Source organism: Pristis pectinata, chromosome 22, assembly GCF_009764475.1.
Source record: "Pristis pectinata isolate sPriPec2 chromosome 22, sPriPec2.1.pri, whole genome shotgun sequence".
NCBI lineage: Eukaryota > Metazoa > Chordata > Chondrichthyes > Rhinopristiformes > Pristidae > Pristis > Pristis pectinata.
In genome coordinates, this window is record NC_067426.1 from 13503787 (window position 1) to 13518641 (window position 14855).

Sequence of the window (14855 nt, forward strand, 5' to 3'; positions counted from 1 at the left end):
TTCTGGTCTCCACATCCTAGAAGGCACTGCAGGAGGTGCAAAAAAGGATTTCCTCGGGTAAACTCACAAACAGGAGGTGAGAACAATTGAAATTCTGAACATACTTGGTTTTTTTTGCTCTTGCAAAGGGAAGGTAGAGGGAAAGCAGTCTTTTAAGGTTTTGGAAGGCTTTGCTGGAGAAAACATAAAGTGTTCCCCTTGCAGGAGGGCCCATGATTTCAAAAATGAATCAAGTAGTGAACTCAGGAGAAAATTCCTAACCTAGAGAGTGGTGGAGCATTTGGAAGTTACTAGACGTGAGAGTAAAGGAGGTGAATATAAAATATACACATATATATAAATATATAAATATATGGGGAGTATTCATTCAAAGGATGTGGGCTTCACAAGCCGAGCCAGCATTTAATTGTCCATGCCCAGTTGCCCTTGATAAGGTGGTGGTGAGCTACCTTCTTGAACCACTGCAATCCTTGAGGTGTGGGTATGCTCACAATGCTGTTAGGGAGAGAGTTCCAAGATTTTGACCCAGTGATAGTGAAGGGACAGCGATATATTTCCAAGTCAAGATGGTGTGACTTAGAGGGCAAACTTCAGGTGGTGGTGTTCCCATGCTTTTGCTGCCTTGGTCCTTCTAGCTGGTACAGGTCATGGGATTGGAAGGTACTGTCTAAGGAGTCTTGGTGAGTTGCTGCAGTGCCTCTGTAGATGGTACAAACTGCTGCTACTGTATGTTGCTGGTGGAGTGAGTGAATGGTTGTGGATGGGATGCCTGTCAAGCAGGCTGCTATGTCCTGTATTGTGTTGAGCATCTTGAGTGTTGTTGAAGCCGCACTAATCAAGGCAACTGGAGGGTATTCCATCACACTCCTGACTTGAGCCTTGTAGATGGTGGACAGGCTTTGGGGAGTTCGGAGGCAAGTTACTCGCCACAGGATTCCTAGTCTCTGACCTGCTCTTGTAGGCCACATTATGGCTACTGCAGTTGAGTTTCTGGTCAATGGTATCCCCAGGATATTAATAGTGGGGATTGAGCAATGGTAATTCTATTGAATGTCAGGGGGTGATAGCTGGATTTTTCTTGTTGGATATCGTCATTGCCTGGCACTTGTGCACTGTGAATGTTACCAGCTTAGGTCTGGATATTGTCCAGGTCTTGCTGCATTTGTATGTGGACTGCTTCATGATCTGAGGCATCACAAATGGTGCTGAATATTATGCAATCATCAGTGAACATCCCTACCTCTGACCTTACAATTGGAGGAAGGTCATTGATGAAGCAGCTGAAGATGGTTGAATACTGCTGCCTCACGGCTCCAGTGACCCAGGTTTGATGCTGACCTCCAGTGCTGTCTGCAATGGAACTTGCACGTTCTCCTCATAACCAGCTGGGTTCACCCAGATGCTCTGATTTCCTCTCGCATCCCAAAGATGTGCTGGTTGGTAGGTTAATTGGCTATGGTATATTATTGTGGTGCAGGTGGTTATGGGAGAAACAGGGGTGGTAGTTAATGGGCATATGAGAGAGAATAGGCTACAGAGAAATAATAAGGGGTGTAGGATTGCACTGGGAGCTGGTGTAGACTTGATGGATCAAACGGCCCCTATCCTTGTCAGAAAGAAGATAATGAGAAGAGAAATTAGATAAGTATATAAAACATAGAACAATACAGCACAGGAACAGGCCCTTCAGCCCACAATGTGGTGCCAAACTAATTAAACTGGTAATTAAATACCTAATTAAACTAATCCGTTCTGCCTGCACACGGCCATTTCCCTCCCTTCTCTGCACATTCATGTACCTATCCAAGAGCCTCTTGGCAGTGGGAGGACATTATTGTGAAGCAGAATCCCTTGGACCAAAAGGCCCCTTTCTGTGCTGTACATCCAATGTAACTTACAGGATACCCTATGACATGGTTGGGCCAGCAAAGCATTGTTCAGCTGAAGATGAGGTCATGGTTTTGCCAAAGAGAAGTGAATGTCAGGGCTCGATGGACGGTGGGTCAAACTCTGTCCTCCTGAGATGTAGCTAGGGCTAGTTGAGTGAGCTAGGGCTTTTCTCTTTGGAGAGAAGGAGGATGAGAGGTGACTTGATAGAGGTGTACAAGATGATAAGAGGCATAGATCGAGTGGACAGTCAGAGACTTTTTCCCAGTGTGACAATGGCTAACACGAGGGGGCATAATTTTAAGCTGATTGGAGGAAGGTATAAGGGGGATGTCAGAGGTAAGTTTTTTTTTACACAGAAAGTGGTGGGTGCATGGAACGCACTGCTGGCAGAGGTTGTGGGGGCAGATACATTCGGGACATTTAAGAGACTCTTAGATAGTCACATGAATGATAGAGAAATGGGGGGCTATGTGGGATGGAAGGGTTAGATAGATCTTAGAGCAGGATAAATGTTGACACAACATTGTGGGCCAAAGGGCCTGTACTGTGCTGTAGTGTTCTATGACTAGGACTCAGGTTGGGAAAGTCCCAACCAAATAGGGACAGATAATCCCGTCTGCTCTTGGTGGATGCCATTGACCTAATGGCGGTGTTTTTTAAAAGGGGTCTTGTCCTGGTAACGTGGACAATACTTATTCCCCAACCAACATTATCAAAACAAATTATCCAGTGGCTATCACATTGCTGTTTGTGGTATCTTGCTGTACACAAATTTGTTCCCAAATTACAAGAATTATTATACTTCCAAGTCCCGTATTGGTTGTAAAGTGCTCAGATCAGGGAAAGCACTGCATAAATGCAAGGCTATATTCATACATTCCCACTTCATAGTTAGCTAACTATGAACTGTGCAGTTGAATAGATTGCCATATTCAAATAATATGGGGTCTGAGCAATATTTACCCTGGTCAACATCCCAAAAGGGAAATATAATCTAGTCATTGTCTCATTGTAGTTTGTCATAGTTTGCTATTCACAAATTGACTGCCACACTTTCCATGTCATGGTAGTGACAAAACTTTAGAAAATTACTTCATTGGCTCTAACCTACTTTGGGATGACCTATCAATTAATGAGGCTATTTTAAAAGGTGACTTTAAGAAATGGCACCACAATACCTAGTCTTGAAATCCCCTTCTTACGGTGCGCACACACCCAGTTACACATGGAGAAAGATTGCAAGACATAGTTCCCAAAAATTCCAAGAATGTACCTCCTACAGAAAGCACAGACAATCACGACCAGGATGAGAAGCAGTGGGAAAGCAGCTGACACAGCCAGGAATAACTGAGGAAACTGCAACAGACCAGCTGAAAACATCATACTCTGTGGATCTGGAGCCATGATGATCCCAGACTCCAGTGGTGTCCAATCATGCAGAGGCCTGAGAAAATAAAAATATCAGTTCCATTAGGTATCGTTCCAAGGCAGAAAATGCAATGGTTTCACTATCACAGCCTCCCTCACAACAAAGTGCTGAGGTCAACAAACAACCTGCTGGAGAAACTCAGCAGGTCAAGCAGCATCTGTAGGAGGAAAGGAATTGTCAATGCTTCGGGTTGAAACCCTGCACCAGGACAATTCCTTCCTCCCCACCACAGATGCTGCCTGACCTACTGAGTTCCTCCAGCAGATTGTGTGTGGCTCCAAATTCTAGCATTTGCAGTCTCTTGTGTCTTCAAAATGCTGAGGATTACCATGGACCAGCCACTTACTTGCTATGATGAAAGGAACAGGCTATTCTGTGGCAATTACCTTGCCTTTTGACTCTTCAGGTCTTTTCCAACATCTAAAAGGCATGAGCTGGGAATGTGATGGAATACTATACACTTATTTGGATAGGTACGAATCCAACAACATTTAAGAAGCTCAACACTATTTAGGAATGTGCAGTCTACTGGATTCACGGTTGATTCACCTTAAACTTCACTGCTTGTTGTGAGTAAATTAGCTGATGATAAAGCAAACCGTTTTTAATTACAATATTGTCTTCATTTTACCATTACTACGAGCTGTGAAGGAATTTGGAATATCCCAACTTTTTGAAAGGTGTTAACGTGAATGCAAGTTCTTTCTAAAAAGGTTTCCAAGTGCCCTTCATGTAGCCCATATTTAATTTTCTGAGCCTGCACAGCAAGTATTACAAAATGATTCAATTGATGGATCATCACACTAGAGTTTGTTATGTATTCCAGCAATGATAAACAGATAACAAAAAGAAGCAGTATCATTCAGGGTAAATGATTTTTGTTATCTACAGTATCTTACACAAAACATGCAATTAATTAAGTATTGGTATTGGTTTATTATTGTCACTTGTACCGAGGTACAGTGAAAAACTTGTCTTGCATACTGATCGTACAGGTCAATTCATTACACAGTGCATTGAAGTAGTACAGGGTAAAAACAATTACAGAGTAAAGTGTCACAGCTAGAGGGAAGTGCATTGCAGGTAGACAATAAGGTGCAAGGTCATAACAAGGTAGATTGAGGTCAAGAGTCCATCTCATCGTTTAGGGGAATCGTTCAATAGTCTTATCACAATGGGATAGAAGCTGTCCTTGAGCCTGGTGGTACGTGCCCTCAGGCTCCTCTGTCTTCTGCCTGATGGGTGAGGGGAGAAGAGAGAATGACCCAGGCGGGTGGGGGGTCTTTGATTATGCTGGCTGCTTCACCAAGGCAGCGAGCGGTATCAACAGAGTCCATAGAGGGGAGGCTGGTTTCCATGATGTGCTGGGCTATGTCTACAACTCTCTGAAGTTTCTTGCAGTCCCAGGCAGAGCAGTTGCCATACCAAGCCATGATGCATCCAGATAGGATGCTTTCTATGGTGCATCGATAGAAGTTGGTGAGTGTCAAAGGGAATGTGCCAAATTTCTGTAGCCTCCTGAGGAAACAGAGGTGCTGGTGAGCTTTTGTGGCTGTGGTGTCTACGTGGTTGGACCAAGACAGGCTATTAGTGATGTTCACTCCTAGGAACTTGAAGCTCTCAACCTTCTGGACCTCAGCACCATTGATGTAGACAGATGCATGTACACCACCCTCTTTCCTGAAGTCAATGACCAGGTCTTTTGTTTTGCTGATGTTGAGGGAAAGGTTGTTGTCATGACACCATGTCACTAAAGCTCTCTATCTCCTTCCTGTACTCCAACTCATCGTTATTTGAGATACAGCCTATTACAGTGGTATCATCTGCAAACTTGTAGATGGAGTTAATGGGCAGAATCTGGCCACCAGTCATGAGTATATAGGGAGTAGAGTAGAGGGCTGAGGACACAGCCTTGTGGGGCACCAGTGTTGAGAATAATTGTGCTGGAGGTGTTGCTGCCTATCCTTACTGATTGCGGTCTGTTGTTCAGAAAGTCAAGGATCCATTTGCAGAGGGAGCTGTTGAGTCCCAGGTCTCTGAGTTTGGTGATGAGTTTGCTTGGAATTATAGTATTGAAGGCGGAGCTGTAGTCAATAAACAATAGTCTAACGTAGGTGCCTTTACTGTTCAGATGCTCCAGAGATGATTGTAGGGCCAGGGAGGTGGCGTCCACTGTAGACCTGTTTCAGTGGTAGGCAAATTGCCGTGAGTCAAGGTTGTCTGGGAGGCTGGAGTTAATGCATGCCATGACCTCTTGAAGCACTTCATGATGGTGGAGGTCAGAGCCATTGGTCGGTAGTCATCAATGCACATTACCTTGTTTTTCTCAGGTACTGGGATGATAGTGGTCTTGTTAAAACAGGTGGGAACCTCAGACTGAAGCAGGGAGAGGTACAACTGCCATTTAACAAGCAGCAAACACAAGATGGTTATTTTGGAAAATTGAATAATATGAAGTCCATTAGATCTGCACTGCTGGCCACTTCCTCCTTCCATGTCCAAGTCTGGAACAGTTTCTCTGCTAAATCAACTAAGAAATGAGGGGAATGTCCAGCTTCACTAACATTTAAAGAAGTTCTTTATATTTTCCAGTCATTGTATCCAGTGGGTTCCTTCATAAGCAGGCAGGCAGGATACAATGTTTTTGCACAAACTTCAGCAGGAAACTCATTGAAGAGTTTTTTTTCTTTAGTTGGGATTCACCTCTATCGCAAATAGACAGGCCCCAGTTTTCCAAAGGCCTCTGAAGATTTCTACAACTTATTCCCAAAACACCAGGTCTATTTCCTTCCCTTCCACCTTCCAGCCCCTCACCCCAGCTCAACCATTTATTTCTGAGTCTTAAATATGATCAGGAGATTTTAAAAATTCAAAGTGCACAGTAAAAAGTGCACTGAGTGATCCCAGTAAAATCAATAAACAATTGCTCATCAGTTTACCTTTAAACTGGTGTAAAGGAAATCCCCTTGCCATGGGAACTAAGGTTGAACAGGAGCTGGTTGTGCTGGAACAATTAACCCATCTCCTTTCCCTACATATAACCTGTATCAAACTTCTGTCAACACCATTCTTTCACTTTTTTTTACTTTAGTTCATATTCTCCTTTTTTTCCTGCCCTCTAAAGTCACTACTGATTGACTTTTTTTCCCCCCAATTTTAAAGTAGATTGTCACAAAAAACTGTGGAGAGAAGAAATCAGTTATTGTGGTTAAACAAACATAATCATGCAACGAGAATACAGATGAAATCAATCAATTACCCAATCAGCCAATTGTAAGCTGATATCTAAATTTGTGTTTGCACCTTTCAGTAAAGGAGGATATGGCTTTGATGGTCGGGGAATTCTGATTTCTCTGCTCTTGGAGGTACTGACATTTGGTAGTACCAGTTACTCCCCTTGTGTGAACTCAAGTTTTGAAGGGAATTACTTCTAGGAATGGGAGGAGATCAACAGGTCCTTGTGTCTGATTATGCTAATGCCATCCAGCTCTACCTCACAAGAAACTCTTTTCATCCTTCCACCATTCCCTAAACTATCCAATATCCAGTACTGGATGAGCAGCAATTTCTTCCAGTTAAATATTGGGAAGTACCAAACCATTACCTTTGGTCCACATTATAAAGTATGTTCCCTAGGCAACAGCACCATCCTTCTTCCAGACGAATGTCTAATAATGATCCAGATGGTTCATAACCTTGCTGTCATATTTGACCCTGATTAATTTCAAACCATATTCGCCCTATCACTAAGATTACCCATTCCTATCTCTATAATTGACTTTGCTCACCTCATTTTCTGCTGAAATGCCCATCCATGCCTTTGTTACCTTTAGAGACAACCATTCCAATTTATTTCTGGCTGCTCTCTCTCTCATTCTACCCTCTGTAAACTTGAGGTCATCCAAAACCCGGCTGCCCTAGTCCTAACTTGCATCCATTCACCTGTTGGTTCTTTAATGGCAAATGGTTTACAATGTTGCATTTTTAACATTTTCACCTTTTCCATTCATGCAATGGGCTCAAGCTTTCCTAACTGTGTTATGGTAGCTAGGATCAGATCTGCTGTTCAATCAACCTTGCCCCACACTCATGAACTTTCATGCATCAAAACTGTATACTTTCCTCCATTCACTGCCTCAGGAGAGAAGGAACACAGGAGAAAAAGCAGACCTAAAAATGGATAAATAAATTGCTGGAAAATTCCTCTTGAACCTTCTTAGGTTATTGAAATCATTCCAATAGATTACACCAACCATGGTTATATAATATTAACTTTCAACTGGCAGTGAAATCTCTGCCTCAACCAGGAACCAGTCCAAATGTCTTCTGAAGACGTGCAGACAGTCAGCACCTGCTGCATTAGTACACAGTGGATTGCGGAGGTTCACTGCTGTCTGGGGAAAGAAGAGTTAACATCCAGCCTGCATCTACTCTTGTGCAATTTAAATGGATGGCACCTATTCTTGCCCAGTTGGTCAAACTTAACTAATCTAACAGTTAGATACACAGTCCAGACCTTTTATTATTTTATATGCCTTATCACAATACTATAATTCCTTCCTGCTCTAGATCCAGGTGAATAGAAAGTCCAAGGATTGTTTGCTTTGTTGTAAACCACTTTACTTGCAGTGAGATTGCACAAAGAGCAGTGAGATGGGGAACCAGTTAATCCTTTCTTTTGATGGTATTACTTGAGGGAGAAATGTCGGTTGGGGTACCTATTAAATAATGGTATGCAATAATTAATGTCCACTGAAACACTCAGAAGACAATATGAAATATCATTTAGAGCTGCTGGATAAAATGGTGTGCCAAAGTTTTGATGTACACCAGTAACAAGGTGTTGGTTTGTTAACATCTACTTCTCAATGAAATTGACTTCCACTTGTCATTGAAGATACACAGTTACTTATTATAATTTAGAAAGAATTGAAACAAAGATCTGGACTGAGTAATTCATGAGGAGTTAATAAAATTCAAAAGATGTAATTTGAGACACAAGAGATTCTGCAGATGCTGGAATCTGGAGGAACACACACAAAATATTGGAGGAGCTCAGCAGGTCAGGTAGCATCTATGGAGGGAAATATACAGCTGATATTCCAGGATGAGACCCTTCATCAGGACTGGAAAGGAAGAGGGCAGAAGCCAGAATAAGAAGGTTGGGGGAGGGAGAGGATCACAGGCTGGCAGGTGACAGGTGAGTCCAGGTGATGGGTGAGTCCAGGTGAGATTTGAGGTTTTGTTTAAGACCAATATTCCAGCCTTGTTAAACAGGTTATAATTAGTTAAAATCTCTGGGGAAAAATAATTTATATCAATGCTCACAAAAAGGTTTCAGATCTTTCTCCCTGAAGCTACTGACTTTTGCTGGGATACAACATTGTGAGAGGGCTCAGTGTATTCCATTGGTTCTATTCCTTTCAGAAACTCACCCAATGGGCTCTGTGTTGATCTATCCACTGTCCATTGCAAGGTCAAAGCCACGGGAAGAACAAAAGGCCATTCATCGCTTTGAGCCAGTCCTGTCATTCAATTAGATCATGACTGATTTATACCTCAGTACCATTTACTTGCCTTTGTTTAATATCCTTTAATACCCCTGCTCCACAAACGCCTCTTTCTTGGAAAAATTCACTTGATACCATTTCCCTACATCGTTCACAAGTGATGACACTTGAAAAATATTTCATTGACTAGAAAGTGTTTTGGAATATCCTGAGGGTCATTAAAGATGATAAATAAATCCACTTTGTTCTTTCTTTTGAAATAGAGAGTCATGTTAACCTGTCTGGTTGGATCAGGCTCGTTTCTTAATCCTTAATTTTTCCCATTTGAATTTTGTGTGCTTGCGTGTTTAGCTCTCATGCTTCAACAGCAGATAAATTATGACTCATGATTGATGGGAAATGCTGGAATCAGGAATTTAAACTCTTTGGGTGGAAAATCATCTTCTGTTGAATGCTCTGAACAGGTGATCTGGTGAGGCAAGTGCACCAAACTACTTCTGACATCTCGTTCCAATCTTTTCAGTTTTCAGTTTCTACGCTATATATAATCTCTACGTATGTTTAAGATTAATAAAGATAAAATTGTTCCTCTAACTTCCTTGTTACAAAGGAAGTATGAACAGGGGCAACTTCTTTTGGAGACTTTCAAGAAGTTAATCATAGAATCTTACATCATGAGATTGACTCTCCACCTTTGCAGCATGACTCTCACATTGTCCTTCTGACGCTGCAACATTCCCTTAGTTTTCCACCACGGACTCTCGGACACTGTGATGCTCTCAACATATTCACTCACTGACATTGCAGTATTCTCTTAGAAATGCCCGTCTCACCATACAGCACTGTCTCAGTATTGAGCTTCTGTCATTGCTGTTTACTTTCAGTTCTACCTTCTGACAACATTCCCTCGGTTTTGAACCACTAACAATTAATCACTATCTCAATACCGAGGTCCTAATGATACAGCACCCTTCCTTCCTGCCCCTCCATCAGCACAGCACCCCCTTTGTAATGTATCTATTCATTTATACACACCATTCACTGTGAGCAAACATTAAGTATCCTCATCAGGTGACTGGTTGATATTGTGCAAATCTTCCAGCAGGAACAAAACTTTAAATCAGTGAATTTTCTGAGGTTTGTAAATCGACTCGAGTAGCCTGTCCATACAATATCAAAGGATCAACACAGTCAGAAGACTGTGGTTTCAAGCACTAGAGTCTGGGCAGGAGTTCCAGTGCAGTACCGAGGGAGCATGGCACTGTCTGAGCTGTTAGACTGTCCTTTGGTTGAGACTCAGAGTTTAGAGTGTCCATCTCCCTTCAGGGGAACTGAAAGATTTTAGGACACACTTCTAACAAACAGGTGAATTATTCCCAGGACATGAGCCAATATTTAACTTTCAATCAATTAAACCCATTCTCTGGCCATTATCTCATTGCTGTTTCTAGGACTTTGTTCTTCCCAAGTTGTCTTCCCTATGTTATAAAATAAGATGTCTTATCAGTCACATGTACATTGAAACACACAGCAAAAAGCATCTTTTGCGTAGAGTGTTCTGGGGGGCAGCCCGTAAGTGTTGCCTCGCTTCCAGCGCCAACATAGCATGCCCACAGCTTCCTAACCCGTACGTCTTTGGAATGTGGGAGGAAACCCACGCAGGCACGGGGAGAACCTACAAACTCCTTAAAGACAGTGGGCGGAATTGAACCTGGGTCACTGGCGCTATATTAGCATTACGCTACTGTGCCTACCGTGCGTTACTACAGTTCAGTCGAGTACTTCACTGGCTGTAATGATGCAGTATGAATGCAGGCCTTTTTTTTCCTTTCCTTCTTTCCCTCCTTCTTGATTACAGTTAGTCTTTCATTCCACATACAGTAATTATTTAATTTATTGAACTCACCTTGATCTTTGTGAGCAACTTTAACTTCACTCTGTGCAGTATACCTGTCCGCCTTGTCTTTCACTGATTCAAACCACAACCAAACAATGACCCAAAGCCGGAATCAGCAGGTTATATATTGGAGGGGGGGGAGGAGGAAGCTCAGCTTTGTCAGCAGTTCATGCACCTTCCATTAAAAATTCAAAGCAAGGAGAAGTTCACATGGCAAGAATGATGTTTTACTTCTGTTATCTTTTCAAACTTAAGAGAACCAGTAATAAAGCACTTCTCTGGGAGTCAATAAGGAACAAGGAAAATGAACTTCTTGCTGCTATTTATAGTCAATGACTATAGAGAAGGATAAGCTTAGGTGTCAGGGTACATTAATCTGAAAACCATAGTTCTGTTTCACAAAGACGTATGCAAGGGTGGGGCACTTAGCTACACACAGCTTTGTCAAACGTTGGCTTCAAGTGTTAGAAAAAGAAATCTAAAACAGGTAAATCATTCTACAGCCACTCCTATTAAATCAAGAGTTTATTGACAAATGTGATTGGTTAATAACTCTAAATCCAATGAAAATTATCTGAAAATGAACATTCACTGCCGTGATCTGAAAAGAGTGGATCAGGTTTGCATTTTTTACATTTTTATTTCCTTATATTTTAAACAATTACTGACGGCTCCTTTCCTAAGGAGAGGTGGAGACCAATTGCCCACTCAAACATGTCCTGTCACTCAGTGTGAACAAGGCTGATTCAGTGGTTAACTCCCTCCACTTGTCTAGATTCTGTAACCCTTAATACCCTACCCTCACTCAGCCTCAGTGGGATGTGGGGAAGAGATTTCTGCGTTTCCTCTATTCTCTGTGAGAAAAAGTTCTCCGTGACATCATCTTGAACATAGGGGGTGGTACAGCTGCTTCAACTCTTTATGATGTACAGTATATGAATGACCTGGATGAAAATGCTGAAGGAATGATTGCTAAATTAGCTGATGACATAAAGATGGGTAGGAAAGTAAATAGTGAAGAGGACATAAGGAGCTTACAAAGGGATATAGATCGGTTGTGAATAGATAATGGATTATTATATGGGAAAATGAGAAATTCCCCATTTTGTCGGGAAAAAAATAAGAAAAGAAACATATTACCCAAATGTTAGAGTGGAGTCGCAGAGTAATACAGCACAGAAACAAGCCCTTCAACCCAACAGGTCCATGCCGACCACTGCTTCCTCCCTGCTAGAGCCAGTTGCCCGCGTTCAGCTCATAACCCTCCAAGCCCCTCCCCTCCATGTACCTATCCAAATACCTCTTAGCTGTTGCAATTGTACCCACCTTGACCACTTCCTCTGGCAGCTCATTCCAGCAACTCACTACCTTCTGCATAAAGAAGTTACCTCTCAGGTCTCTTTTAAATCTCTCCCCTCACCTTGTATCTGTGCCCTCTAGTTATGGACTCCCCAACCCTAGGGAAAAGACGATGACTATCCACCTTATCCATACCCCTCATGATTTTATAAACTTCTATGTGTTCACCCCTCATTCTCCTGCACTCCAAGTAATACAGACCCAGCGTGGCCAACCTCTCCCTGTAACTCAGGCTCTCTAGTGCAGGCAGCATCCTCGTAAATCTCTTCTGCACCTTCTGCAGCCTGACAATGTCTTTCCTATATCAGGGTGACCAAAACTGTACACAATACTGCAAGTGTGGCCTCACTAACAACTTATATAACTGTAACATTATGTCCCTACTCCTAAACTGGATGCCCTGACTGATGAAGGCCAGCATGCTAAGCACCTTCTTCACCACCTTGTCTACTTGCTTGTCCACTTTCAGTGAACTGTGCACTTGTACTCCCAGGTCCCTCTGTTCCACAACACTCGTCAGTGCCCTGCTATTCACTGTATAAGTCCTACCCTGGTTTGACTGTTCAAACTGCATCACCTCACACTTATCTAAGTAGAAGTCCATTTGCCGTTCCTCAGCCCATCTCCCTAACTAATTAAGATCTCTCCACAATTCATTGTAACTTGTTTTACTATCAACAAGACCCGCTAATTTAGTATCATCAGCAAACTTGCTAATCGTGCCATGTACATTCATATCCAAATCATTTACATATGTAATGAATAACAGAGGTCCCGACACTGACCCCTGGGGCACCCATGTTGACGGACAGCAGAGCTCTGGGATGTAGAGGGACCTGGGTGTCCCAGTGCATTATTTACAAAAGATTAGTATGAAGGTTCTGTAAATAATTAGGAAAGCTAATGGATGTTTATTGTAAAAGGTATTGAATGCAAAAGTATGGAGGTTATGCCCCAGTTCTGTAGGATGTTGGTGAGACTATATCTGGAGTACTATATTGCTCTTATTTAATGAAGAATATTAACACGTTGGGAGCAGTTGAGAGGTTTACTGGTTAATAACCAGAATGGGCAGGCTGCCTTATTGGGAAAGGTTGGCCAGGCCAGGCCTATACCTGATGGAGAGGGGAAAGATTTAATAAGAACTTGAGGGCCAACTTTTTTACACAAAGGGTGGTATGTATGTGGAATGAGCTGCCAAAGGAAGTGGTTGAGGCAGGTACAATTACAACTTTTAAAACACAGTTGGACAGGTACATGGACAGGAAAGGTTTAGAAGGTTATGGGCCAAATGCTGGCAAATGGGACTAGCTTGGATGGGCACCTTGGTCATGATGGACCAGTTGGGCCGAAGGTCCTGTTTCCATGCTGTGTCACTATGACTCTATGAGTTTGGAGGAGTGAGAGGTGACTGGATTGAAACATACATTGAACATTGTATGAAAGAGCAATTAATGTTGAACAATTGTTGAATAACATTGAAACAGCAATTAATGTTTCAAAATAAGGGATTTCCCATTTCAGACAGAGATGGGGATTTTTTTCTCTCAAACAGTTGTAAGTTTTTGGAACTTTCTTCCTCAAAGGGTGTTGAAGGTCCTTGAATATTTTTAAGCCAGAGCTTGATAGGTGCTTGAAAAGTAGGGAAATGATAGACCACTACAAAGTGAGGTTACTGTCAGATCAGCCATAATCTTATTAAATGTCAGCACAGATTCAGGGGGTTGACTGGCTTACTATTCTTGTAATTTGTAAAGCTGTGTGTTAAGGCTCCCACTAACTTAAACAATTTCCTTCTTTCCCCTATGTCAACCACTTTAATCACCTCAAACACCTGAATAGGAACACCCCTGAATCTAATGTTAAGCATTTTGGGACCTTTGCCAGGTTACATTGAAATGTTAACAAACAATCTGCTGGAGGAACTCAGTGAGTCAAGCAGCATCTGTGGGAAGAAAGGAATTGTTGACGTTTCAGGTCTAAACCCTGTAGTCCTGATGCATTCCAGTGCATCCAGTATCTTCACTGAGTAGTGTGACCTTGCACCTTATTGTTTACCTGCACTGCACTTTCTCTGTAGCTGTGACACTTTACTCTGTACTGTTACTGTTTTTACCTGTACTACCTCAATGCACTCTGTACTAATTCAATGTATCTGCACTGTGTAATGAATTGATCTGTATGATAGGGATGCAAGACAAGTTTTTCACTGTACCTTGGTACAAGTGAAAATAATAAACCAATACCAATACCAATACCAATACCAATCTCCTACGTCTCAAACACCTGTGCCTGGACTGTTTTATTCCTGGAGGCCAAGGCATAGTCATTCTCATCTTCCTGGTGTTGGGATCATTCCAAGCAGTCATTGCTCCTGAGATCTGCCACATCACATTATTTGTGGCTCACTGCTGCATTCTGGATATCACCAATCTTCATACTCAATCAGAGAAAAACACAAGTAGGCTATTCGGCCCCTCTTGCTTGCTCTGCTATTCCATAAAATCACGGTTGGTCTTTTGCCTCATATCACTTTCCTGCGCTAAACCCATATCCCGTGATTCCCTTAATATCTAAAAAAAATCAATCTCTGAGTTGAATATGGTTGAGCTTCCATAACCTTTCTGATTAGTGAAATCCAAAGACACTGTACATTCTTTGTGGAAAATAATTTCTTCTCATCTTTGTCCTGAATGACCAAACCCCTATTTTGACTCCTGTTCCAGACACCCCAGCTCAGGGAAACATCAGCTCCACACCCGCCCAGTCA

General features: G+C 42.2%; 1 protein-coding gene across 2 annotated transcripts in view; it reads right to left on the minus strand.

Moving 5' to 3' along the window:
• The window catches only part of LOC127581819 (uncharacterized), a 29697-nt gene that overhangs the window by 7696 nt on the left and 7146 nt on the right, over nt 1–14855 (minus strand). Inside the window, exons 1-2 of one of the 2 annotated variants that reach the window (XM_052036568.1) lie at nt 10736–10799; nt 3164–3334 (exon numbers count right to left, since the gene is read on the minus strand). In XM_052036568.1, the coding sequence (XP_051892528.1) occupies nt 3164–3294 (131 nt within the window). In that variant the 5' untranslated portion in view covers nt 3295–3334; nt 10736–10799. Of the gene's footprint in view, nt 1–3163; nt 3335–10735; nt 10800–14855 lie in introns of those variants that run through there. The other variant, XM_052036569.1, reaches the window with a different exon arrangement.